The sequence below is a fragment of the Penicillium subrubescens genome (genome assembly GCF_028828155.1).
Source record: "Penicillium subrubescens strain IBT 31985 chromosome Unknown utg000013l_segment0_segment0, whole genome shotgun sequence".
NCBI lineage: Eukaryota > Fungi > Ascomycota > Eurotiomycetes > Eurotiales > Aspergillaceae > Penicillium > Penicillium subrubescens.
Genome location: NW_026643163.1, coordinates 88,323 through 112,876, shown reverse-complemented (window position 1 = coordinate 112,876; position 24,554 = coordinate 88,323). Strand labels below are relative to the sequence as shown.

The following is a 24,554-nucleotide window of genomic DNA, read 5'->3' as shown; positions in this document are numbered from 1 at the left end:
AGGTCGACTATTGAAATAATATGCACTTTATCCAACCGGTCAAGAGTTTACCTCGGACATATCCTCAAAATCCCACTTGCTTGCTAGGGTCGTTGGCAAGACACTCTTGACAATTCCACCTGGTTCACGGATATTTAGGATCTTCTCGCCCTCCTCATGCTCGATTTCAAACTTGCCATTATCCACACTACGAGCAAAGGATACTACCATGTGCAACAAGCTTGCAAATCTGGCCAAAGATGGCTGTTGAGATGCTTCCCACAGCTTCAATTCTTCACGCACGTCCTGAACCCGAATGTCGTTGAACTTCCCGAACGTGTGATACGCGAGAACAAAATTAGGGATTTGCCGGATCCATAGCCGTGGCAGCTCTTCTTCAAGCGTTTGCACGTTCATTCTCTTGACAGATCGCGTTTTTAGGTCGAAAACCGCCTGTTGGGGGATATAGTGACCTCTCTTTGAGACCTTGAGTGCCTTTACTGTGGCATCTTTAGAGGCTGAGCGCACACTTGAAATCACCACCCCTTGAATAGACGACAGAATATCGTCTACTTTAACATCGCCAGTCTCAGAAGGGTGATTTTTCTGGACCTTTAAGTCTTCGGGGATCAAATCAGGTAGGAAGCCATCCACCTCAAAGCGCACTACACATTTCATGCCTGCGAAATCGTAATTGACCAACCGCTGATGGGACTCGGACCCTCGGACGCCGGCACTCCACGTAGTGTAGGCCTCCGGAAATGTATGCCCGTAACCCCGGACATCCGGAATGGTTTCATTAGGCGAATTTTCCCTTCTGATGAAGAAGACTGTGTTGCCGACTACTTCTACAAGCATCCGGAAAGATGGGGCCTTGCCACGCGCAAAGCGTAATAGATTGCCCAATGTACTCCCGCAGCCGATTATATCAACCTTGCTTAGGGGGAACTCGGGTCTTTCCGTCAGTATTGCTTGGATCATCGGTTCGAGGGGGTAGGTGGGGTATCGCGCAGCGTTAGCGTCATGATAATATTGGCCGGAATCCTCTCGCAGCTGGATATGTTCAGGAAGAGGCGTCCAAGCCGGCGGTTCACCTTGTAGAAACGTATTAATTAGTAGTCACGACAATCCTTCTGTCAAGTGGGTTTTCTCACCTGGAACGACGATATGATGATCTGCTCCAGTGATCCAATTATAGGATGTCAGATACTGGCTGTTCGTAATTTGGGCCCTTTTATCCCCTTGGCTCTCGGAATCATCAATGTCCTCAAGTTGAATTGTTGCAACGATTTCACCCAGCGGTGGAGGTAAAGTTGCGAGTACAGTACGCCTCCGAGTCCCCCCATGAGCTCTCCATCTCCCCCCATCTCTCCCATGGTACGGACCATTTTTTCTTCCCCGTTGGTCCATTATATGTAGCTGGACGATAGTTGACAAAAATGGATGAAGGAACAAATCGTGCAAAACACGAAAGATCTGGGGCGATGTGGCAGTTGAAATACAAGCAAATAGCGGGGACAGATTACACCCAGAGCCACCTTTGAGAGTTTTGCAGGCGTTTCTGGCAAACACATAATTTACTTGGAAACAGTACAAATCAGTTGAACACGTCACCTCTTCCTTTCCCAGATTGCCTGGTCCCAGTGTTCGCCTAGACTTATCTCGGTGGGTGCAGACGGGCGCAGCTACCCATGCACGTATTCCTAACCGGCTAAACCAACGAACCAACAGTTGGACAACAATATTGAAGCCTGCATTTGGACCCCTCACTTCTTGCAGTTGTTTTGTTGTCAAGTTTGAGTGAGGCGAATTCCCACAGCTGCGGTTCTGCTCGTCCCCAAGGCTTTCGAAAATACTCTCCCCTGCCTGCTCTTTGAGTTGGTTTATAGTAGGAGTTCCCTTCATTCCTTGCAACCATCAAACATTCAGTATCATACATCTTATATTTTTTCTCACAATGCCTACAAGTATTAGATCGGACCGGTTGGCCAGATATTTTGGAGCTGTCCTTCATGGAAAGCAGGAGGTCCAGGACCAAAGTAGCTTCAAGCGGCTCGTCGAAGCCATTCTGGACCAGACAGATCCCTGCGGTACAGTTGAGCGACTCATCGCGAGCCCAAGCGCTCTCAGTGCTCTTCGGATCGGATTGAGGTTCAACCTCACACCCGCCTTCATCAACGGATATACTGCGAAGTTCATCCAGTTCTTGAATCATCCGGGAGTAAAGCTCATCGGTAACGGCCTCTTTCTCGAACAACTTCTCGTTATTATTTTGGAGCCCCGCACCCTCTGGAGTTCGTTTGTGGAGGCCTTCTGTACCCAAAAGCTGGATGACGATGCAACGCACGCCCTTTGTTGGCTGACCATAGAGCTACTGTCATTGCCCACTTCGTCCGCAGTGGACATCAAGGATGATGCCCAGGCCATTGTGGATACTGGTTTGCTTTCCTCTTCGCCTTTGGTTCATTTGCGAAATCAAGCGCATAAGATTAACTACCTCCTGGATATGAAGTCCTCTGCAACTGCTCTAGCCGCCTCTGGAATCACAGCCGGCGGTCGGCATGACAACGACTTTCCTGATTTCCGCTTGACAGCCATCTTGCCCACCGCCGATGAGATGGGTTGTACCGAGAAGCCCTTCTATCGGGACGTGCACGAAATTACACGTCTATCCGGCAGCCAGCGCATTGCCGGCCATGTTGACAATCAGTTTCGTCTTTTGCGGGAGGACATGCTGTCGGGACTCCGCGATGATTTCCAAGTCGCAAAAGGCAAAAAAAGGGGGCGGCGTCCTGCCTTCCGTATATGCGCGCTCTCTCTCGCTCGTCTTTGTTGCAGCTCGAGCGATCAAAAGTATCTTCGGCCATGCACCGTAGGCGTTACCGCCGAGTCAGGGCTTGATAAACTCAAGAACCTACCGAAAGAGAAGCGAAAAGCTTTCCTCAAAGACACCCCATACTTTGTTAAGCACCGTGCGTTTGGATGCTTAATTCGAAACACTGACATCGTGGCTTTTGCTACAATTGAAAGAGACATTGATGCCCTGGTGTCTGATCCACCTATAGTCATGTTGCGAATTGTTGGCGAGGAGGCACTGAAGAAGACTCTCCTTTCTCTCAAGCTTTACAACGATGTGGACTTCTTGGTGGTCGACACACCAACATTTGCTTATGAGCCTATATTGAAATGTCTACAGGAAAGAGTAGATTTTCCTCTCACGGAAGAGCTGTTTCTTTATGAAAGAGAGCAGCTGGCGAAGGAATCAAGCCTGGCTCCTTGGAACGTGATCAATGAGTTAAAGAAAATGTACAAGCGCAATATCCAAAGCATACTCCAAACCCCCCAACCCGTCACATTGGATTCATCCCAGCTCCAGTCTCTGCTGGCAGGATTGACGCAGAGACTCAGCCTAATTCAAGGGCCCCCAGGTATGTAAAATTTGAATTTCGGGTGTCCCTAATTTCTTTTTTGACTGATGATGTGAGCTTCAGGGACCGGAAAATCATTCATAGGTGCCCTTCTTTCCAAAATCCTGCATGACCAAACCCAAGACAAGATACTGGTTATGTGCTACACCAATCACGCTTTGGATCAGTTCCTGGAAGACTTGCTAGACATCGGAATAGATCCCTCGGCCATCGTTCGATTGGGCTCTAAGTCGACACCAAGAACTATGCCGCTGGGCCTGAAGGAACAAAGCACAGCCTTCAAAAGACCTCAATCGACCTGGAATTCTATCAATACGCTCAAGGGCGAGGGATCGGAGCAAGGCGATAAGTTGGAGACATCCTTCAAAGAGTACCAGCAACTAGCAGTTGATGCTGCATCTATGCTGGATTATCTGGAGTTCGAGGAGCCCGAATACTTTGAAGCCTTGACCATCCCCGAGGACGATAATGGAATGATTTTGGCTGATAAGCGTGGAAAGGCGGCCAAGAAAGGCTATCTTTATGACCGATGGGTTAAAGGAAAAGGTCTGAAGCACTTTTCTGACCTGATCCCCGACCACTGCCACCGCCTGTGGGCACTAGAGCAACACGTGCGAAATGAGAAGGTCCAATCCTGGAAACGAGCTTTGATTGATGAGCAGGCTGCGTCTTTGGCAGTCGAAATGACATTGTTCGACAAATGCCAGAAAAAGCTGAGCGCTCTCTTGGGTGAGAAGACCCGGAAAATACTGAAAGAAAAGCGAATCATTGGCTGCACAACAACTGCTGCCGCAATGTATTCTGAAGATCTCCAACACGCGTCTCCTGGGATCGTGCTACTTGAAGAAGCAGGTGAAATTTTGGAGTCTCATGTCCTCACAGCAATATCGCCCGAAACCAAGCATTTAATCTTAATCGGAGATCATCTGCAGCTCCGACCGAAAATAAACAGCTACAATTTGAGTGCTGAAAAGGGAGACGGCTTTGACCTGAATGTATCTTTGTTTGAGAGACTTATACATGCCGGATACCCTCATACTACATTGCTGAAGCAACACCGCATGTGTCCTGAAATATCAAGACTTGTTCGAAGTCTTACGTATCCTGGATTGGAAGACGATGAGAAAACCAAGTCCCGCCCCGAGCCACGAGGTCTAAGGGACCGGGTGATATTCTTCAACCATTCCAATCTCGAAGCAAACTTCACGGAGATATCTGATCGCCGAGATGAAGGGTCGAAACAATCCAAGCAAAACATTTTCGAAGCGGAAGTTGTTTTGAAGATTGTTAAGTATCTTGGCCAGCAAGGGTATGGAACAGATAAGCTTGTCGTTCTAACGCCTTATCTTGGCCAGCTTTCACTTCTGAAGGAAACATTGAGCAGGCAGAATGATCCTGTGCTGAACGATCTTGATTCCTACGATCTTGTGCGAGCAGGGCTCTTGTCGCAGGCGGGCGCCAATCACTCCAAGCGTCAGCTGAAGCTTTCGACTATTGGTAAGGGAAATTTGTGGGAATTTGAGTTCGAAACAAGGACCTGACCATTGAAAATAGACAATTATCAAGGCGACGAGAGTGAAATTGTAATAGCATCGCTTACTCGAAGCAACAAAACAGGTGATATAGGATTCATGGCTGCTTCTGAGCGGCTGAATGTTCTGCTTTCTCGTGCTCGGAGCGTTCTGATACTGGTGGGAAATTCGGAGACCTTCGTGTCTAGCCGAAAAGGGCAAAAGGTCTGGAAACCACTCATCGACCAACTCAAAACCAATGGGCACCTATACGATGGATTTCCTGTGCGATGTGAGAATCACCCTGAAAGGAACGCAATCCTTCAGAAACCAGAGGATTTTGACCGGGAGACCCCGGACGGAGGATGCTCTGCACCGTGGTATGTCTTTCATATTAAACTTCATCGAGGATCTTCGATGCTCCCCACCCAGCTCCCAAATGAAAAATTTGACTAATACTTACTTCTTGACAGTGGTGTGAAACTCAAGTGCGGACTTCACGAATGCCAGTCCAAATGCCATCAGCTTGTGGACCACTCCAAAATGACATGCACAAGAATCGTGAAATGGACATGCCCACGCGGTCATTCTTCATTGCTCCCGTGTGCCCAGGTCAAAGGCTCATGTCGCTTCTGCACTCAAGCAGATCTTATAAAAGAACGCAAGCGTGAGCGTGACCTCAAACTGGAAACAGAACGGCAGAGAAAGCAAGCTGCCTATGCCCAACAGCTCGCGGAAGCCCAGGACGAAGCGTCCCATTTGAGGCGTCTGCGACATGATGAGCTTGATGACGCAGAGCGCACTAGGATTCTTGAACAACATTACCAAGAAATTAAGGATTTGAAGAACCCTCTTAAAATGACACAAATTGAAACCGAGGACAAGGATGCCAGGGAAGTACCGGCCAGCTCAATCCCTTCCGAAAGCGCTGCTGGAGAGGACAAGTTGAAGGGAATTCCAAGTTGCAAGCTTGAGCCCGGTGCTACATCAATGCCTCGACAAGCGATGCCGACTCAAAAGTCTTCCAAAGCTAAAAATGACTGGGAATATCGAAAGAAATATTTCAATTCCCAGAGCACGGAAATCGACACGTTGATGGACATGGTCGGACTAGAGTCAGTGAAGGAAAAGTTCTTGGCTATCGAATCAAAGGTCAACCTTTCGGTTCGGCAGAATGTCGATTTGAGTCGGGAACGATTTGGGTCTGTGCTGCTTGGGAATCCTGGGACTGGCAAGACAACGGTAGCCCGTCTCTATGCCAAATTCTTGGCAGCGGTAGGGGTCATTCCTGGCCATGAATTTATCGAAACGAGTGGGTCCAGGCTTGCAAATGAGGGTGTCTCAGGATGTGAGAAAACCATCGAAAACCTTCTCAAAGATGGCGGAGGGGCTATTTTTATCGATGAAGCCTATCAACTCGTTCAGGGTAGTAGTGTTGTGGGGAGCCAGATCGTCGACTTCCTTCTGGCTGAGGCTGAGAACCTCACAGGAAAAATCGTCTTCATACTTGCCGGATATCAGCGACCGATGGAAAAGTTTTTCGGTTATAATCCTGGACTTCCCGGTCGTTTTCCACATGAGCTGAAATTTGACGACTTTGACGACATGGAGTTGATGCAAATCTTGCAGAACAGGATTGAAAAGACATACAACAAGCAAATGAAGGTGGACGATGGCCTTGGGGGTCTCTACTGCCGCATTGCCGCTCGTCGAATAGGCCGCGGACGCGGGCGTGCGGGCTTCGCAAATGCAAGAGCTGTTGAGAATGCCATGGCAAAGATTTCCGAGAGACAGTCTGAGCGGCTGGCCCAGCAGAGGCAGCAAGGTGTCTCACTAGTTGACGACTTTTTCTTGGATAGGCAGGATATCATTGGCCCAGACCCATCACAAGCACTGAAATCATCCAAAGCATGGCAAAGACTGCAAGATATGATCGGACTGGGGGCTGTGAAAAAGACACTCGAAGCCCTTGCGGACACACTGCAGTTTAACTATCGACGTGAGCTTGATGAACAACCCCTGGTAGAGTACAGTCTTAATCGAGTCTTCCTTGGGAATCCCGGAACTGGAAAAACTTCAATCGCAAAGATCTACGGGCAGATACTCGTGGATATCGGGTTTCTATCCAGTGGTGAAGGTAAGCAGAACAGCTTGATCCTTGGTGTCATATTATTAACTAGTCGTGCAGTGGTCGTGAAGAATCCGTCCGATTTTGTGGGCAGCGTGATAGGAGAGTCCGAGAAAAACACGAAAGGGATTCTCGCGGCTACATTGGGAAAGGTTCTCGTTATTGACGAAGCCTATGGTCTCTTTGCTGGAGGAACATCGGATGGCACAGGGGCCAGAAGTGACCAATTCAGGGGTGCTGTTGTTGATACCATCGTGGCGGAGGTACAGAGCACACCCGGCGACGACAGATGTGTCCTGCTCCTAGGTTACAAAGATCAAATGCAGCAAATGTTCCAAAATGTCAACCCTGGCCTCAGTCGGCGCTTCCCCATGGACCAGGCATTTGTCTTTGAAGATTTCACCAAGCAAGAGCTTGATCTTATTCTTGATCTTAAGCTCAAGGAACAGGGATATAGTGTTACCGACCGTGCTCGGCGTGTGGTCTCGGATATGCTAGAACGAGCTCGAAATCGACCTCACTTTGGAAATGCCGGCGAGGTTGATATTTTGCTCAACGCAGCAAAGATGTGCCACCAAAAGCGGCTCTCTTCGGGTGGATCCACCACCCGAGCCTCCGACGCCATCCTGGACGCAGCTGACTTCGATGAGAACTTTGATCGCGCGGACAAGAATGAAGCGAGCGTTCCAAAATTGTTTGAAGGGGTGGTGGGGTGTGAAAACATTGTTTCCAAGTTAGAAGGGTATCAGCAAGTGGCGAAGAGCCTCAGGCAGCTCAATATGGACCCTAGGGGAAGACTGCCTTTCAACTTCGTCTTTCGAGGACCTCCAGGTACGTCAACTCCTCTTAAAGCTTCATAGGCTATTTATATCAGATTTTTGATATTGTGATGAATAGGAACTGGCAAGACAAGTACAGCCAGAAAGATGGGGCAAGTGTATTACGATATGGGTCTGTTGGCTTCAAACGAGGTGGTCGATGTCTCAGCAACGGACTTGGTCGGTCAGTACATCGGGCACACCGGCCCAAAGACTCAAAAGCTATTGGAGAGTGCCCTTGGAAAAATCCTCTTTATAGACGAAGCATATCGTCTTGCCGAAGGGCATTTTGCTAAAGAGGCCATGGACGAACTCGTGGACTGTATCACGAAGCCCAAATTTGCCCAAAGGTTAATCATAATTCTGGCCGGCTATGATGCCGATATCAACCGGCTCATGTCAATGAACCCTGGTCTAACCAGTCGCTTCCCGGAGTCTATTCAGTTTGAACCTCTATCCCCCAGGGAGTGCATCCGGTTGTTGGATACACTATTATCGAAAGAAAAAGGCATTGTTTTGGAGAATGCACAGGTTGAATTCGACATTACTTGCCTGCAAAGACCGGATCCTCAACTTACGATGGAGATGTCCCAGCGCTTTGACGTGCTCTCACGAACAGCAAGATGGGCCAATGCACGAGATGTTGAGACTGTGAAACAGTCCATTTTTGGGAGGACTTTAAAGTCACTCAAGGCCTGCAATGGAAAGAAGTTGCTATTGAGCAAACGAACAGTGATCGAAGAACTCGATAATATGATTCAAGAGCGTTCCAAGCGTGAGCATTACTTGGTGCAGCGCCCCTCAACTGGAATCCAGCGGGGAGAGCCAGAGCTGTCCTTACACTCGAGACCCGTGGATGAACCAATAACCAAAGTCGAACCCAAAACTTTCACTAAGGCGGGCGCGACAGCAGACGTGAACCCAAATACGGCCATAGAACCAGAGAAACAGCAGCAAGCTGCTCTTTCTGATCGTGACCCTGATGTTTCAGAAGAAGTTTGGGATCAACTAAGAAAAGACAAAGCGACGGCAGACACAAGGGAAATGGAGAATTTGCGTGTGATGAAAGAGGTTGAAGAGCAGAAGAAGAAAATTCTGAGATTGAAAGAAGAAGAGGAACTAGCGGCAAAAGAGGCTCAAAAAGCAGAGGCGGATGTGGCTTTAAGAAGACATCATGAGCAAGCCCGCTTACTGCATGAATTGGAACGAAGGAGACAGGAGGGAATTGTGACAAAGCTAGAAAGGCAGCGTGAAGCCTTGGCTGAGGCCCGCCGCAAGGAGCAAGCTAACCAGGAGAAGCTTAAGACAATGGGCGTTTGTCCTGTGGGATATCGATGGATCAAACAAAGTGCAGGGTATCGGTGCGCTGGTGGCAGCCATTATGTTTCCGATGCTCAACTTCAGTGATCTTCAAGCGGTGAAGTGCCAGCAAACGCGAATTTGGTTTGAAGCACCCTTATCAGTCATAGACAAGGCATACTGCACTGAACATTTTTCTCATTTAAATGATTCCCTCTAGCTTGCACGACAATAGATTGACGGAAAATCGTATCATATGCGTCAAACTACTACAAGTACCCGTCTCCTAGCTACTCCCCCGTGGGGAATGTTATCGCCCCATACTGGTCTCCGCTGCACTGGTTCGCCCGCCGTGCTTGCTCCCGTCGTCCCCGAAGCTCGAATTCCGATCCGAAACCATCTACGGCTCTTCCTAACGACGTATACTCTCACAAATAAGCATCAAACTTTCGGCCTCTTGACTCTTCGCGTCGTGAGGCTAGCCCTAATCTCAGAGGCTTCTCGTTTCTGTCCATCCACATGATCATTGCGACGACAACAACAACAACGACAATGGCGACGACGACTGTGGCGGCGGCGCCGGCGACGAGACCCAACTCTCGGAATTTGAATGCTGTACATTCTCGAATTTGGCTTTCCCTTTCTCAACCTGCATGTTTTATTTTCCCTCTGAGGACTTTCACAGGCTTGAGATTACCTTTTCCAGGCTATCGTAATGTAGTCGGTCTCAGAGTTCTTTACTTACAATAACGTGTACAAACTCGAGATCTATAAACCTAACACTATGTGGTGTTTTCTTGAAATTTTAGTTCCCACCTGACCATTGCAGATGGTCGATTGTTAACTGGGTTAGACCTGGAAGAATCCGCTCTCATCTTCACGGAACGGGTTATACTGGCCCTACAACCCCCATCCGCATAACCTTGTCATGCCAGTGTTGATATTATTTTCATATATCTGAGCACGGGGCATTGTGACCGAATTTTACACCCCAGGCGTGAGGGACCGGTAAAACCCCATGTGACCACGAGGATATTCTCCTGGCACGACTCTGAGGAGTATATCGCGATAACCGGGGGCTTCAAAATTCCCCGGGTCTATTGATTGCATAATATCAACAATGTGACAGCTACGGCGTACTTGGAAATGGGCCAATCAGGGCAACGGAATCAAAAAAGGGGAGATTGATATTGAATTGAGTGATTGAATGATTGATTGATTAACATGAAATGAGGGTGCTCATGGGGGTTGAAATACCCATGAGCTTACACGATAACGGGGATCCTCGGATGTTACAAATCCGGGATGCCCAATTGCAACATATTTGTGTTGGGCAGACATACTTGAGTGTTATCTTATGCATGCAGGTAGATGTCACTCTGCATGCTGCATGTTGTGATAAGAGCGCCGACCCATTCGGGTTGACAATTTGTTTCATTTTTCCTGTATTTCATCGACTAGGACAGCCCTTATTCAAACCACTTTCCATGAGCTCTTTCCATTTATCTCGAAACCGATTGTTGAATTCAGCTGTAAAACATAGAAAGATGTGCAGCGACCGCGTAATCCAAGCCATTCCCGTATGATGTTATGTAATGTCAATTGCCACGTTAGAGACTCCATATCCTAAAGAGGACCTCTGATCTGCTACACACTATTTGCATTTCATACCGAGCGTGGGTGCGACAATTTAATATGTTCCTTAGCGAGTTTCTTAACGACTATCGGCGTCCCCGTGAAATTCTTAGCCTTGATCCACTTTAGTCAAATCTCATGGTCCGTATTAGACGCCAAATTCTACAATGTCCGCCCAGGGCTAGAATCAAATTTGGAAACCTGCCCTTCTGGATCAAATCTGTATATGTCATTTCTCAACCGAGGGATTTGTTCGCTGCACATAAGGCATTCGGCCTTTCTTGAGCTCTTTAGAATTCCCCGAGTCGTACAGTATAAAAAATATACTAGTACACCTATGGCCCTTATCACTGAGAGCAGGTTTCATGGTTCATCAAGATGATGTGGCTGTCGCCCAGCGTCTTCACCCTTCTATTATTTGTGCCAAGCGAAACGCTCGCATCAGCTGGATCATGGATGTTTCATAATCATTGCAATTTCGCCATCCATTACATGACTACTCTGGCGACCAATACGCCGATGAAATTGCTGAAACCTAACCAAATAGTCTCAATAGCATTCCAGAACAAAGAAGATGGAGGTGGGATGTCGGTAAAAATGGCCAAAAACGATAGTGATCTTGAACATGGTACAAATCAACTGCAGTGGGAGAGCACACTAAGTCTAAGCGATTGCGAGGCTTATTGGGACATATCGAGAGTGAACGACCAGAATCACGTATGGGTGCCATACAACTATTTCGCTGTACCGCGGAATTATCCTGCATGTAGAAGGCGAACCTGTTTAGCCGGAGAATATCGATGCAAGGATGAAAATGTCTTACCCAAGGACGATTACGCCACCACAGCTTGTCAAATGGACGCCATCATCGAAGTGCATCTTTGTGCTACGCCCCGGGGCATTTCTTCCAGATTTCCTACAGCGGTTCCCCCACGTCCTTCCTCAGTCCTCCTCTTATGCAAGATTAGATGGCTAATTTTCAGACCGCAGTTGTATTCCGACCTAGATGACATCCAAATCAATATGAGAAAGCCGACACAGAGAAAGGAGGGACTAAGTAAGTGATCCGGTCTCGCTTTGCGTTCCTTGAATGATTAATAATTTAACGAAAATATTATCCAACTGCGACTGATCATATCGCCCCCTGCGGTGTGCTAATAATGCCGTTGTGGTTGAGGGTCTGGTGGGTCACGCTATATTGGCTTGTGGCTCAAAAAATAACAGCTGGCGTGTGTCCTTGAAAATTCGAGGATCCTTTTTACGAGCTGCCCGTGGGGCATATGCCAACTTCCTCCTGATCCTCACCTACACAGCCAATAGGTAAGAGCATTGTCCTTATTGAATAGAAAATCACATCCATATTTATCTCAACTTGCGAGATGTTGTTTCTGAAAGATTGTTCTCGGAGTAAGCGACGATACGATCGAGCCCGCTTTTGGAAGTAAGTGACAAAGGGGAAGGAGGAACACCGCAGGCGTACATCATTTTATTGCCGGCAGGCTGAGACACCTTGCTAGGAGAATAATTCAAAGCTCTTGATGCACCGGTAACGGAGAGAATTGACAGCAAATTTGGATAGGTCGAGAAAGCTTGTTGGCTTAGGCCATTACCCACTGGATAAGTTAGAACTCGCTCGCTTCTGGACCCAACTGATGTTACATTAGATATTCACGTACTGTACCTATGCCAGCGCCCCACCCTTAAAAGTCGTCGCCCAATATGACAGGCTGAACGACCGGTCATGGGTATTAGAGGTGTGGGCCTTTTACTTTGCCTTCAAAGTTCGGCGGATAGTCAAAATCAAATTCGCACTGCTGGGTCGGAGATTATCTGCCGACTAGCGGAGTACCGTCTCGCGTCTGACTCTCATCATCTGTTCCAGAGTTTTATAATTTCGCTCCTTCTTGAATTCGACGGCGTTTAGTTTCAGTTGGCTTGGAGGATGTGGCTATATAAGTCATTGGAACTCTATATTAGCCTGACCTGTTAAACCTGCTCTTTCCGAGGAAGGAACTTACTCTCAGCAAGCAGAGAAGATTTTCGGAAAAAAATTTGATTCTTGCTGTCAGTAAATCAGAGGAAACGGAGTTCCAAGATGCTCTCGCTGGTCTACCAACGTAGATATGGCGAAAGGCCCAAAAAGACTTGGTAGTTGTATTCCAATGCATATACTTGATTTGTGAAATATGCCGTCACTATCCCGCAACTCCAAGCTAAAATTGTCTAAATGCTTGAGAACTTGGGTTGGCTATAGGGTAGCGCACCAAATCCCTATTGCGAGACAGGCGTAAAGTAAACGAGAATGTCAGCAACTATTCTGTTCATTGAAAACAACTGCTGGCGCCTCGCCTCAATGTGATAAACAATATATCTCTGGGTCAAAAAATACAAAAATTACTCCACAGATCGTCGTGCTATCTTCGTGGATTGCAATTCGATCAGAACATGCTACTTTGAGGATGCCGCGTTTCAATACGGCCTCAATGGAGTTCAGTTTGTTGGTAGTATTGAATGAAAAGTCAAGACTCAGCTAAAATGAGGTGGGCCCCTGTCAAAGGCATGACCATTAGCCCGACAATGACACTATCCTGGTAGTACAAAAGCGGCATATTTAGGTTCAGCCGTGGGTATGCAAGTGTCTGGGTGGTAAGTCAGATGATTGTTCTTGATGATATCACTTGCGGAACTGGTCTTACCTCTTGAGGTGGTCCGGATTCTTAAAGGACTGTCTGCAAGACCGAAAGGGACATAAGTGGCAGCCTTGAGGATAGGGTCCATACACTCGCCTTTTCCTGACCGCATTTCGCCGTACGGGACCATCACGGCGAGGGCTTAGTAGTTGTGAGGTGTGTCCAATGTCTTCTTCACCACCGGTCGCCCTCGGAGCCTCCACCACATCACGGGTGGGCATTCTCAGCAACGGCTGTGCGGAATCAATGAACCCGAAAGCATGTTGAGACAGACCCACAGGGTGTTCACCTTTCTGCGACTCGACCTTGGTAGAAAGGTTCTTGGGTGAGAATGCAGATAATAACCTAGAGTCCACGTGCTGGGCGACGCCTGGGTGGTTGGGCAATATTCTCGCGTTCAGTTGATTCTGAGAAGTTAATCCATCAGCCGTGCTCGATGGTGGGCAGTCTCCATCACCTTCAAGTCGGAACGGTCCCTCCCGGCCAAGGTCACATACAACCCTGCAGTTATTGAACAACAAGCAGAGTACGCGAAAGCAAATAAAGAAATCAACTGGATCAAGGTGACTATCCGTCTCGCTTTGTGGCCTGTGGAAGGACACATGGTCATAATGGAACGAACCATCTTTTAGCGGAATCTGTAGAGCGTGCTCTGTTTGTTCAGTCCCGTTCTCACAGCGAGTATTCACACAGACCGAGTTCGTAGCCGAGACTTCAAGAACACTCCACAAAACGACTGGTCCTTCCAATCGACGGGCAATTCCATCCATCACTAATGTCTCCAGCCGGTATGGACCTCTCGGCAACTGAATTTCTCCGTGGATGGTAAAATGACAGTCGCAGTTCACACGAGAAGAGTCTTTTGGCTTTATTGCGGCGCTCTGCAGTTGGTATGATACAGAGACTGAAGGCGGGAGAATGAGGCTCTTTCGAGGCTCTGGAGGCCGCAGAGAGGGCAGCTTTCTATTCATGTTCTTGACTCTGTCGGCACTGTTCCCTCGGTCGGTAGATAAGGTCTTGAGGATGCCGTGGACTGGTCTGGAACGTGGCTGCTGCTCATGATCACCGGAGCAGAGCTTGTTTGTGGGATCCATGAGGCTGTAGGAGGGATATTCGATACAATAATGATCTTCTGAGGACAATTAATAATCAGAGTTTGTCAACTGTCGGTGCTATTACAGATTTGAACTCTCACCTTGCCCTGTTGGCAAAAGCAGGTTTCAAGTAGACTGGGAGCACCGAATCTACGGACTAATTTGGAGATCGACCAGGCTCAAGTGCGCATCGAAACAGATGGTAGTGAAAAGAAGATTGAGAGCCGTTTCACTTTCCTCGTTCACTTTCGAGGAAACATCAATTTGAACGCAATGTAAGCCAACAGATCAAGAAGCGAGACAAGTACACAGACGAGACTGCCAACCAGGGCAGCGCCATGCACGTGATATTGATGAGTAAATACTCAAAGGGCGATCGTTACTTCATCGATCTAGGCCATGAGGCCTCACGTCTAGATTCATCCTGAGGACCGTTTGACTTTGGCTTCTACATAATGAAAGCTTTACGCGGTTACCGATTTCTTAGTCAGAGGTTTATGGAATAGTTTGGGGAGAAGGTAAAAAAGCATTACGCTTCGATTGGCCAATCGCTGCTCGAAATTTTGGTATTTGCAAAGCAGGTCGCGATCTTCAATCTTACACTGCATGGTTTAAGATCAGAAGTAGCGCATACAAAGATTGAGTCATTAGATATTAGGTACCTGAGTACGTGACTTAGTTTGGTTGGTCTCTGTAATTGAATTGCCAAAGGCAGGTATTTGTGTATATTAGTGAGCATCCTGAGAAGGCGACCACCGGAATGCGCATTTGATTTCCATTAGTGGGGGAGTTTACATAGATCAACACACAGTCTCCACCGAGGATCAGCTGCAATTTTTCTTCGTCACTCGTATTCAACCAGCCATTCAATCATCTTCCCTCGACCCGCGTTATACTGGTGGACCATTCCAATACCAGTCAGAGCATCGATAGCTTCAATCGCATTTTTCAGAGCATTAGCGCTTTCAACCTTCAGGTCAAAACAGGGGGCTCTATTTCAGCCTGTAGTTACATCACCTTTCGTGGAACTTGAGACAGACATGACTACGCGTCAAATCCAAATGAAAGGAGATCAGAAGTCAATAGCGAAGGAACACAAGGTATTGAGCCCTATTCGTTTGTTCTAAATAGAATATCTTATCGAACGACGGTGTAACCAAGAGGAAATATTTGACGGAGCAAGAGAGCAAGTAGAGACGTAACTATATCTGTAGTGTCAGCCGAATTTATTCAGAATTCTGCTTTTCAGTGGCACAAAACCGAATACGGCAAGGTGGTCACATGACTCTGGAGTTGATTGACTCATCTATCCACGTGTAAGAAACTACTATCTTCTTCCAAGGCTCCGTCCCAGGCTGTCCTAATGCGAAAGCAGATATTACATTCTGATCGAAGTATTTTCCTACGAAATGCTCAGCTTGTCTGGTGGCATGCATGGCTGATGATGTCCCTGAAACATTGAGTATGGCGGGTCCTGGAGTGCTTAACCAAAAGTGGAGGCAGTAGAATATAAAACCCGGGTATATCACAAGCAATGCTGTCACAAGCAAATACCCAGTTCTCATGCGGGGCACATTGATGACTAGAAAAGCCTTCGCAACCAAGCTTGCTCAGCACGATTCTCTCGGTCGAGAAAATATTGACGTGATTAATGCGCTAGATACTGGACAATTCTCGTCTACCCAGGATGGGAGGCCAATACTTACTTCAAGGTACAGTAATAAAGATCCTGCAATTCATCGAATGAAAAGACACCACAACTTCAACCGCCTGGAGGATACGGCTGGCTAAGAAGAGATTTACCGTGTAAAAGGACAAGCGCCGTTCTGTGGCAGTAAAATGTAGGAAAGCTCTGATAATCCAAGCCACCTCAACAGGTAGCAGAGCCCATGGCGCTCGGAACATGTGTCGTGCCGGATGTCTGCAAGTGGGGCTAGATAACGGGCGGGCACTCGGCAGGGACACCCGAAGAAAAGAACAGTAGTGGACGACAAAAAGCAAGAGGGACACCTCATTCTTCAACTTTGCATTTCGACTTACTTTGGCCTCCCCACATCATAGTATCATTAAGCACGATACCAAATGGCATCCGGTCCCCGTCTCAGAGTTACGCCCCAGCAGAAAGAAAGCTGCTGCGGCACCACATCTACTGCCAGTGAGGCAGAGTACTCAGCTCTTCTCTCGATCGATAAGATGCCGAAATGGCTTCAAACTAATGAGGGGGTCCTCGACTGGTATCAACCCATCTCAGGCTCAGCGCTCACCTAGTTCTTGAGTTTGTTGTATATGCACAACGAGTCAGTCAACATCTATTCCTACCTTATCCCGGCCATCTCTTTCCTCCTTAGTGAGCGGTACCTCCAGCAGTACCTTGCCAGTAGATACCTCGGGGCCACTGGTGTCGATTTCATTATTTTCTCCATCTTCATGTGGACGGCCGTCATGTGCCTATGGTTGTCGGGCGGCGTACCACACTCTGATGAACCACTCTCAACATCTGGAACATGTCTGCCTGCGATTAGACAAGCTGGGTATAGTGATCTTCATAGTGGGTGACCTAATCTTGGGCATATACCTGCTTTTCTGGTGTGAACCCTTGCCACGCAATACCTACTGGTCTATGGTTAGTTGATCTCCTGTGCACAGTTTTGTTTTTCCTCTTCTGAGACTGGTATTGAATCTAAGTCTCTTGTTTACTCGGTCAATAGATTGGAATTTTTGGGATGTTAACCGTCTTCATGACATTGCGTCCCAAATTCCAGGGCCCAAAGTATCGCCTCTTACGAGCATTGATGTTCGTGGCGACTGGCTTATCCGGTGTTACGCCCTTGATCCATGGACTCAATATGTTCGACATGTCGCAGATGATGAGAAAGGCTTTTCCTTATACTTTGGCAAAAGCAGGCTTTCTTCTATCCGGAACTCTGTTTTATACAGTAAGTCTCCGAATTTCATACACAACAGAGAGATCAACATTAACATATGTGGTTCTGAAGACCAGGTTCCCCGAAAGTCGATATCCTGGCCAATTTGACCTATTGGGCTCTCATTCGATCTTTCACTTACTAGTAGTATGTGCCGCTGTGGTCCAGTTGATAGGGTATCTGGATGCCTTTGACTTTGCGCAGGTAAATCTTGCTTGCTCGTCTCTTTAAGAATCGTTTTCCCATATAAGAATTGTTCAAGTATCATCAAGATCGGAGATCGTGAACGGAATCATGAATAATACGAGCAACACTAGCTCGAGGTAGCAAAGCTGCTATCTGCAGATCATCTCCACCTGCCTATGACCGAATAAAGTATAAGAAACCTATTTTCGTTGCTTCTTTCTCTAAGAGAATTCTCGTTTCAAAGTTCTTGAGGGCTTTCCCCCGCTTTAGATCTGACAGGTAAATGGGGCATTGAAATTCCAAAGGGGCACAGGATAATGAGTTTAGGCCTTCCTCAGTCCGGGCGGGTTTACACTCTGAGTGCAGATAACCAATATTCACACGGTAGAAATATTCACACGGTAGAAGTGGATAGGGATCTGTGACTACACGATATACCCATTTCGGTCAAAAGCCCTAATTTTCAAGTTATTAATTGCGATGTTTATTAATCCTTTCATGTAGATGTTGGGTAGTTGTGCAACAGGTCGGAGGGGGATATTTTGTAGGATAGTTGCAATCGGGTAGTTTCAGTCTACGAGGCCTGAAGGTCCTCTGAGCGAGATCAATCACCGGGGTCCGAGGCGACCACCACGCAAAGTCATCGCGCCATAGCTGAGGCATGTCTCTGATGGCGGACGGCGACATTTCTTTTCGTATTGAAATCAGAGGAAGCGGAGCGGAGTCCGGACAACGTCTCTGATGTATTCTAGAGGTCAACAAATATCTCCTCGGCCCTGAGGATGACCACGCCAAAGGCCCGGCGTATACTACACTGAGGTCAAACAACATCTCTCGGACAATCTATGATACTGAATTTAAAATAATAGTACAATTTATGGGACAAGGGCTGAGTCTATTCGTTTATACACAGTAAAATGTCCCTTCACATTCTAGGTTGTGCAAAAAACCAATGGCCACCGATTCAACCACCTCAATATGGGAGTAAATGGTCACAAGTTGGTACTATTCTCGTTTGAAAATCAGCTTACTCAGAGCCCCACCAGAAACCGATAATCCTAAGCGGCATCCCACGCTACCAAAATGGCTTTATCATTCGAAGAAATGGCAGGAGAGCAGTACAGTTATTGGACATTCATTTCCATTGGCCGCGTCGTGGTCTGAAAAAGACCAATAAAATCAAGTGGTTAAACAGTGGATAAATACCATCACTTGATTTGGCATTTGGATGGGCCTGAGTTTCAGCGGTTTCTGCATCTTGACTGGAAGTCCTAATTTGATAGCTTTCAAATCCGATACAAAACCAAGCCTGGTGGCACGGGCGCCGGGCTTACATGAATTTTGTTTGGTTATCTAGCACATGTCCTACTCAATAAGTCCGTCAAAGATCGTCAAAATCGCTTCTGCTGCTATTCACCAAAGTAATACAGGGCACGCAGAACCGAAATCTAATTTTCATCATGAAATTCCCTTAGCGCCTATATTTACTGTTGGCCGTTCTTCAAATGTGAATCGTGAGACACGATCATTGGAAGGTACTGTATCACTAAAGCCTACGCCAGTTACAAACAGTACCTGGAAAAATGAAAAGTCACCTACCGCAACTACTGCTACCGTAACTACTGCAGTATTATCTAGTCCATTAGATGAAAATCTCCATCCAACTTCGAGTGGTCCATGGACCGGATTGAGGGTCGCATCGGCTCTATCGCCACTGCCAAATACCTTCAGTCCACAAACAACTGGATCCCAGTCAATGGCGTTGGGAATACCTAGCGTTCAGTATGCATTGCCAACGGAGCATGGAAGTCGCCCGGGGAGGAAGCCGACCACATCGACAGGGCTATTACAGGGCACGAAACCGATCATACTTCCTTCGGGTGCCTTAGGAAGGGTCCAACCAGTTTCGTCAGCCACGCACCTCAACTCCGAGAACAGAGCGTCACATGTAGCAGAATCAAGGGTTTCCGTTTCCCCTTATCAATCTAGTGACAAAATCGATTCTACTGTTAGTCTGGCACTAGAGGGGACTCGTGGTCCGATATCATCGGACTTGCAACCGACAGGTGAGCTCGTAGCAAGCTATTCTCGCAGCCTTGCGGATGCACTCCTGAGCTTTGAGACTTACCACCGCAGATAATCCTTCAGTCAGGTATACGTCATCCACGGAAAGCCTGAACGATGATACACCAACCAATCCAGGGCTTTCTGAAACTAGTATTCCAACAGCAACGGCGAACTTCCTGGTGGATGCGGGATCTGGAATGACGCAAAAGACTGGCTCTGCTACTCTTAAGGTCGTGAGCGGAAGTGTTGTAGCTGGTCTGGTCACGCTAGGGGGCCTGTTCCTCCTCTTGCGATGTTTGATCGTAAGGAGGCAGGCAAGCGCCATCCATAGTCAGCACGCCTCGACCCCCGACAGAACAAGCATGATAGCCCGCGAGTACAGAGATCTCATTGGACACCATTATTCGGTCGGATACAAATCTTACTCTCAGACAGTTTTCTAAGCAGCCACGGTTGTACAAGAGTAATCTCTGACATGGACAAATGTGGTCAATTAAAATTCATCGTGACATCGTCTCGAGTTCTTTGTCGGATAGAGCTTGAGAAGGGAGAAAAATACCATTTACAAAAGCCAGTGATACACAGAGAATTTTGAATATGTTGATTGAGTGAAAATAACGTAATGTTTTTTTAATACGATTGATAACGATCAAGTATACCTCGACAATTCCGAATGAGCGATTCCAGTTCGCACAAGAAATAGACAACATAATTGTTAAAAAGCCTCTGGGGCACGGACAGGTACGCTCCAATTCCTATACATACGAAATCTTGCATTGCAGAGGCGATACAGCCGTCAAACTTTAAGAATTTGGAAGGGAAGCTTTTGTGCTACGGAAAAACTGGGAAAGTCATCACGGGATGAGAAGAATGCCAAGTTGAGCAAGAACGTATCAAGTACCAACGGCTTCATTTCTAGACGTTTGAATATGAAAATGGAAATGCCATCGACAGTAAGGATGCTACAAGGCCGCCCGTTATTGCCTTCCATATTGGGGTCCGGGGAGATACTCTTTCGAACCCTTATCACAGATCGAATTGATAGACAAGGTGTCAGTAAGATTTGTCTCGTGATTGCTATTGTTATTGCCACCTGGCACCTGGTGGCTGCCGGTCTTCATTGGCCATCAGGCTGTGGCTCGCTCCTAGTTAGCTACAATACTGTAAGTACCGTACGTACCACATTGTGTCTCGAAAGTGGAAACAGGTCTGGCGATGCATCTTGATCCACTCCCAGCCCTCTTTTCCTTGGTACCCTGGCTTCCTATCGTCAACGAGCTGGCCAGGTCCGCGTGCTAGCGAAATACCAATGACTGTTGCGCAATTTTCTTATCTTTTCTACTGATTTCTTTGTTGTTATGCGACATATCGTCCGCTGGTTATTGGTTCAACAACGTAGGATTATCGAAATTCTTGGATATTTGCAGTGCTCAAATTCAGTCTAGTCATTCGTTTCAAATCCTTCTTCAAATTTCGTAGAATCTCATAGTACACGATTTCTCTGTATGAACAACGCCTTGGTGGGATGGGTGGTTATTTTTGGAAATGGGCTAGGGATATTTTTGAACGTATATCAATACATGATTATACTGTTGCATACTTTCATCCTTGTTCCCGTGGAAACCTAGAACAAAATTAAAATACGACTTATCCATATAGAGTATATCGTATCATGGGAGAAGGGTTTAAATAGTATCTCTAAAATTTCAGGTATGGAAGGCAGTAGCGGTCGGCACTGCCTGGCGTGGGCGTTGGAATGCCACTATGGAGTTGTCACGTCAATTATTTGTAAAAATGGAGAATCCATTTCAGCACTCTCGTTTGGCTCACTATGGACAGAATATAAAGACTGGGTGAATGTCGAGATCACAAATTCCGTGAATGCTGATGGCTGTGTGGTTTGATCAGATTGATCATGTATCCAACGGTTTATCCGACAGCTTATCCGGCTGACTCTCAAATTATTTTCCCTCCGATGAATATCAATGAGCTTTTAGCATTTCCAAAATGGCCGGCCATATGTTTTGCTGTGTGAGCTAGCGCAATTAAGTATCAGAAGTCTGGAGTACTGCAATCGCTAATCGTTTAATAGTTTTCTACTCATTGCTGGATTGACACCGTTCAAGGCTGAAACTCAAGCAGATCTTAGAATATGGACTCTGGTTACTTTAACTTCTGTTGGACTTGGTTTATTAGCTTTGCACCCAACCCGCCTGCTATGGTTCCGACGAAAATGGAAATGTGGCTAGGATCAGCTTATAGTACGGTACCGGAGCTTTCGTCAATTCAGATTCCAGGGCTGCCAAGGACGATGGCATTGAGATAGAGCACGGAATGTATGTAGCGAGCTGGTCAGTGACGAAGCCGAACTTGTTAGTGAGGAATAAGATCTCAAGTTCGACTCAGAAGAGGGTGTCGTTTTTTATTTTTCTATTGGGGCCAGATTACTACATCATCCAATGCTGTTTTTACAACCTGGCGTCATTTTGTCAGATGGAGTAGCATTCTAATGGTATGGTCATTTGGGTCGCGAATTGGAGACGGCTACGGACATCGTCAATCTTAGGGATGGGCATAACACTATGAGGCGAACATTTGACATTCGAGGGTGCCCTTAGTCACCCAACACGTACCATGGTTAGCCCCTTGCAAAAAATCACGCGATACTACCAGGACATCTCCGCCTAGCCGCTTTGGATGCCAGCTCAGCTCACTCATCAGCATTTAGCCTTAGTCAAAATGGAAGTATTTTGCTAGTCACTGCTCAAAGCTGATTTTGCCTCCGAAGGGAAAATGAACTAATACAGTTGATGGCGCGTCGTCACACATGCACTTTATATTGGTTGCTTTGACTGAACTTCTTCTCACCCGACCACGCTGCAGTGGGACACTGAGCATAAGCCCTATCAAGATAGTAAAGCTACCGCTCTGTCTCGAGATATTCGAATACGACAGACCAGAATACGGCGATTTGACCTCGACTTGGAAATAGAGGCCCTTGGCCCAACAATATAAATATAGCATGACGATTCAGGGTACCATTATTAATACGGTGTGCTAAAATTAGGATCATTTGACTGGTGCAGAAGGCCAAGGCCGTCAAGGCACTGTGTCATATTTTGCGAAAAGTGGCGCCGATATGCCCCCAGATCTCAAAGCTGAAGGGTGGAAAGCGTCTATCGAGAAATAACGTAACCGTGATATTGAGGGCAAATCTAGCCCAATCATTATCATGGTCGAAGAATTGTTATTCCTGGCTTTGATTGACTAACTTACTAAGTGACGTGATCGTGTACCAAACTTGACCCAATGCGGCCAACTACCGCGTCACACGTTTAGTCCAGGCGTGGTTGTAAATTACCAGATAGGCCACTCTTACGTATTTTCGGTGTACCTTATCTAAGTTCTGATGCTAGAGTGAGAAAGCACAGATCAAGTCAAGATTACTCCCAAGGAGGGAGTTGGTTTGGCCCACTCTATTCATATCACTGATTATAAATTCATGCCAACACTCTTTTCGCTACCGTCAATGTGTCTCAAAAACACCAGTCATCCCGCTTGACAACATACCCACTGCAGCACATCCTCAAACCACCACGATCATCGCGTTCGCTCTACAGCCTAATGTTATCTCACAACCAGTCGTGTTCTGCGCCGAATACTCGAGCTTTATGCCACAGAGGAGGCCATGACAGCCAGCAGAAAGTTCAGCGAGAAAGCGTTCGAGAGGATTCAGAATTTTCAGCGGTTAGTTTGCTACATCTGGCTCTGGTTTGTGAGTTACTAATACAGGTGACCCAGCTAAAACTGTTTGAAGGCCGGTCTGCTTCAACTTTAATCAACACCAAAATGTCACGAGAGGACGATCCGCATTTCCGTGAACCGCCAACCACAGGTGCTACCTTGATCGAAAGGCAGCGGCGAATTTACAATGCCCTGTCTACGAATCCCACAAACGACACTATGAGAATTTGGGGCAGCTCTCGAAGGCCTTTACGAAACATTGAAGAGTATCCGCGTATCTCTGTATGCAACTTCAATGAGATAAAATATGCTCTTGAACAAGCAGCCAATCACTTGGCAAAAGAAAGGATCCCTTCGAAGTGTGGCCCCAAACCGCCTGAAGTGGAAGGGATACGGACACGGCTTATGATTTTCTTGCACACTCATTTAACCTTTCCGAAACAATTGATATCAGAGCCTGTCACTCAGTGCCGGATGGGTAATGTGACTAGCGTTGGGCTGAGTTGCCAGTGCCAACTTCGCCACAAGGTTTGGCGGACCGGAAAGGCTTATCTTCATGGTCGGGGGAAAATTCGTCGAGAAAAACCCCTGTCCGTAGCTTGGACTCGGTCGCGAATCCATCAACTCTACAAAGCCTTTTTAGGCCAATTATGCACTTGGCCGTCTTTTAAAAATCATCCGCCATTGGACAGGAGAACTGAGCAGGGGCTTGCTCTATTCTTTGACATTGCACTACGCTGTGGCGGGCAGTTAGTTTCCTAGGAGACGAACTTCAAGGAACTAGGTATAGTTTTTGCTGGTTCTTGTATCAAGAAGCAAGTCAATGCCGTCTGAAGAATAATTTCTACGCAATTCTGACTTTTGACCGCTGCTGGCCGTACAGAAATAAATGGATCTTTGCTGCTGAACCGAAGAACCCGCCCCGCAAATATGATCAACTATCGAAGGAATACAGTATTTTGCTTAATCGGCAGCTCTTCCCTCTCAATATCACCTTTCCATGAGTCTTCGCTCTTTTTCAAATTCTTCAGCGGCGGTCATCAGCTCAACA

The 24,554-nt window shown here is 47.0% G+C and overlaps 3 protein-coding genes across 3 annotated transcripts; 2 read left to right on the top strand and 1 right to left on the bottom strand.

The window, feature by feature from the left end:
• Nucleotides 1–39: 39 nt before the first annotated feature.
• On the bottom strand, nucleotides 40–1,389 carry N7473_013169 (uncharacterized protein; the record flags this gene model as incomplete). The annotated part of the gene is made up of 2 exons (XM_057159108.1): nucleotides 40–1,073; nucleotides 1,134–1,389. The coding sequence occupies 2 exons, from the start codon at nucleotides 1,387–1,389 to the stop codon at nucleotides 40–42; spliced, it is 1,290 nt and encodes a 429-aa protein (XP_057002158.1).
• Nucleotides 1,390–1,936: 547 nt separating this feature from the next.
• Nucleotides 1,937–9,271, top strand: N7473_013168 (uncharacterized protein; the record flags this gene model as incomplete). Its single annotated transcript, XM_057159107.1, has 6 exons — nucleotides 1,937–3,407; nucleotides 3,471–4,904; nucleotides 4,962–5,298; nucleotides 5,392–7,055; nucleotides 7,107–7,877; nucleotides 7,944–9,271. 6 exons carry the CDS (start codon nucleotides 1,937–1,939, stop codon nucleotides 9,269–9,271), a joined length of 7,005 nt encoding a protein of 2,334 aa, XP_057002157.1.
• Nucleotides 9,272–16,868: 7,597 nt separating this feature from the next.
• Nucleotides 16,869–17,518, top strand: N7473_013167 (hemolysin-III family protein; the record flags this gene model as incomplete). Its single annotated transcript, XM_057159106.1, is given in 3 exon segments — nucleotides 16,869–17,118; nucleotides 17,132–17,205; nucleotides 17,291–17,518. Coding segments are annotated over 3 exon segments (552 nt in total), but the record flags the coding sequence as incomplete, so codon positions are not given.
• Nucleotides 17,519–24,554: the final 7,036 nt, after the last annotated feature.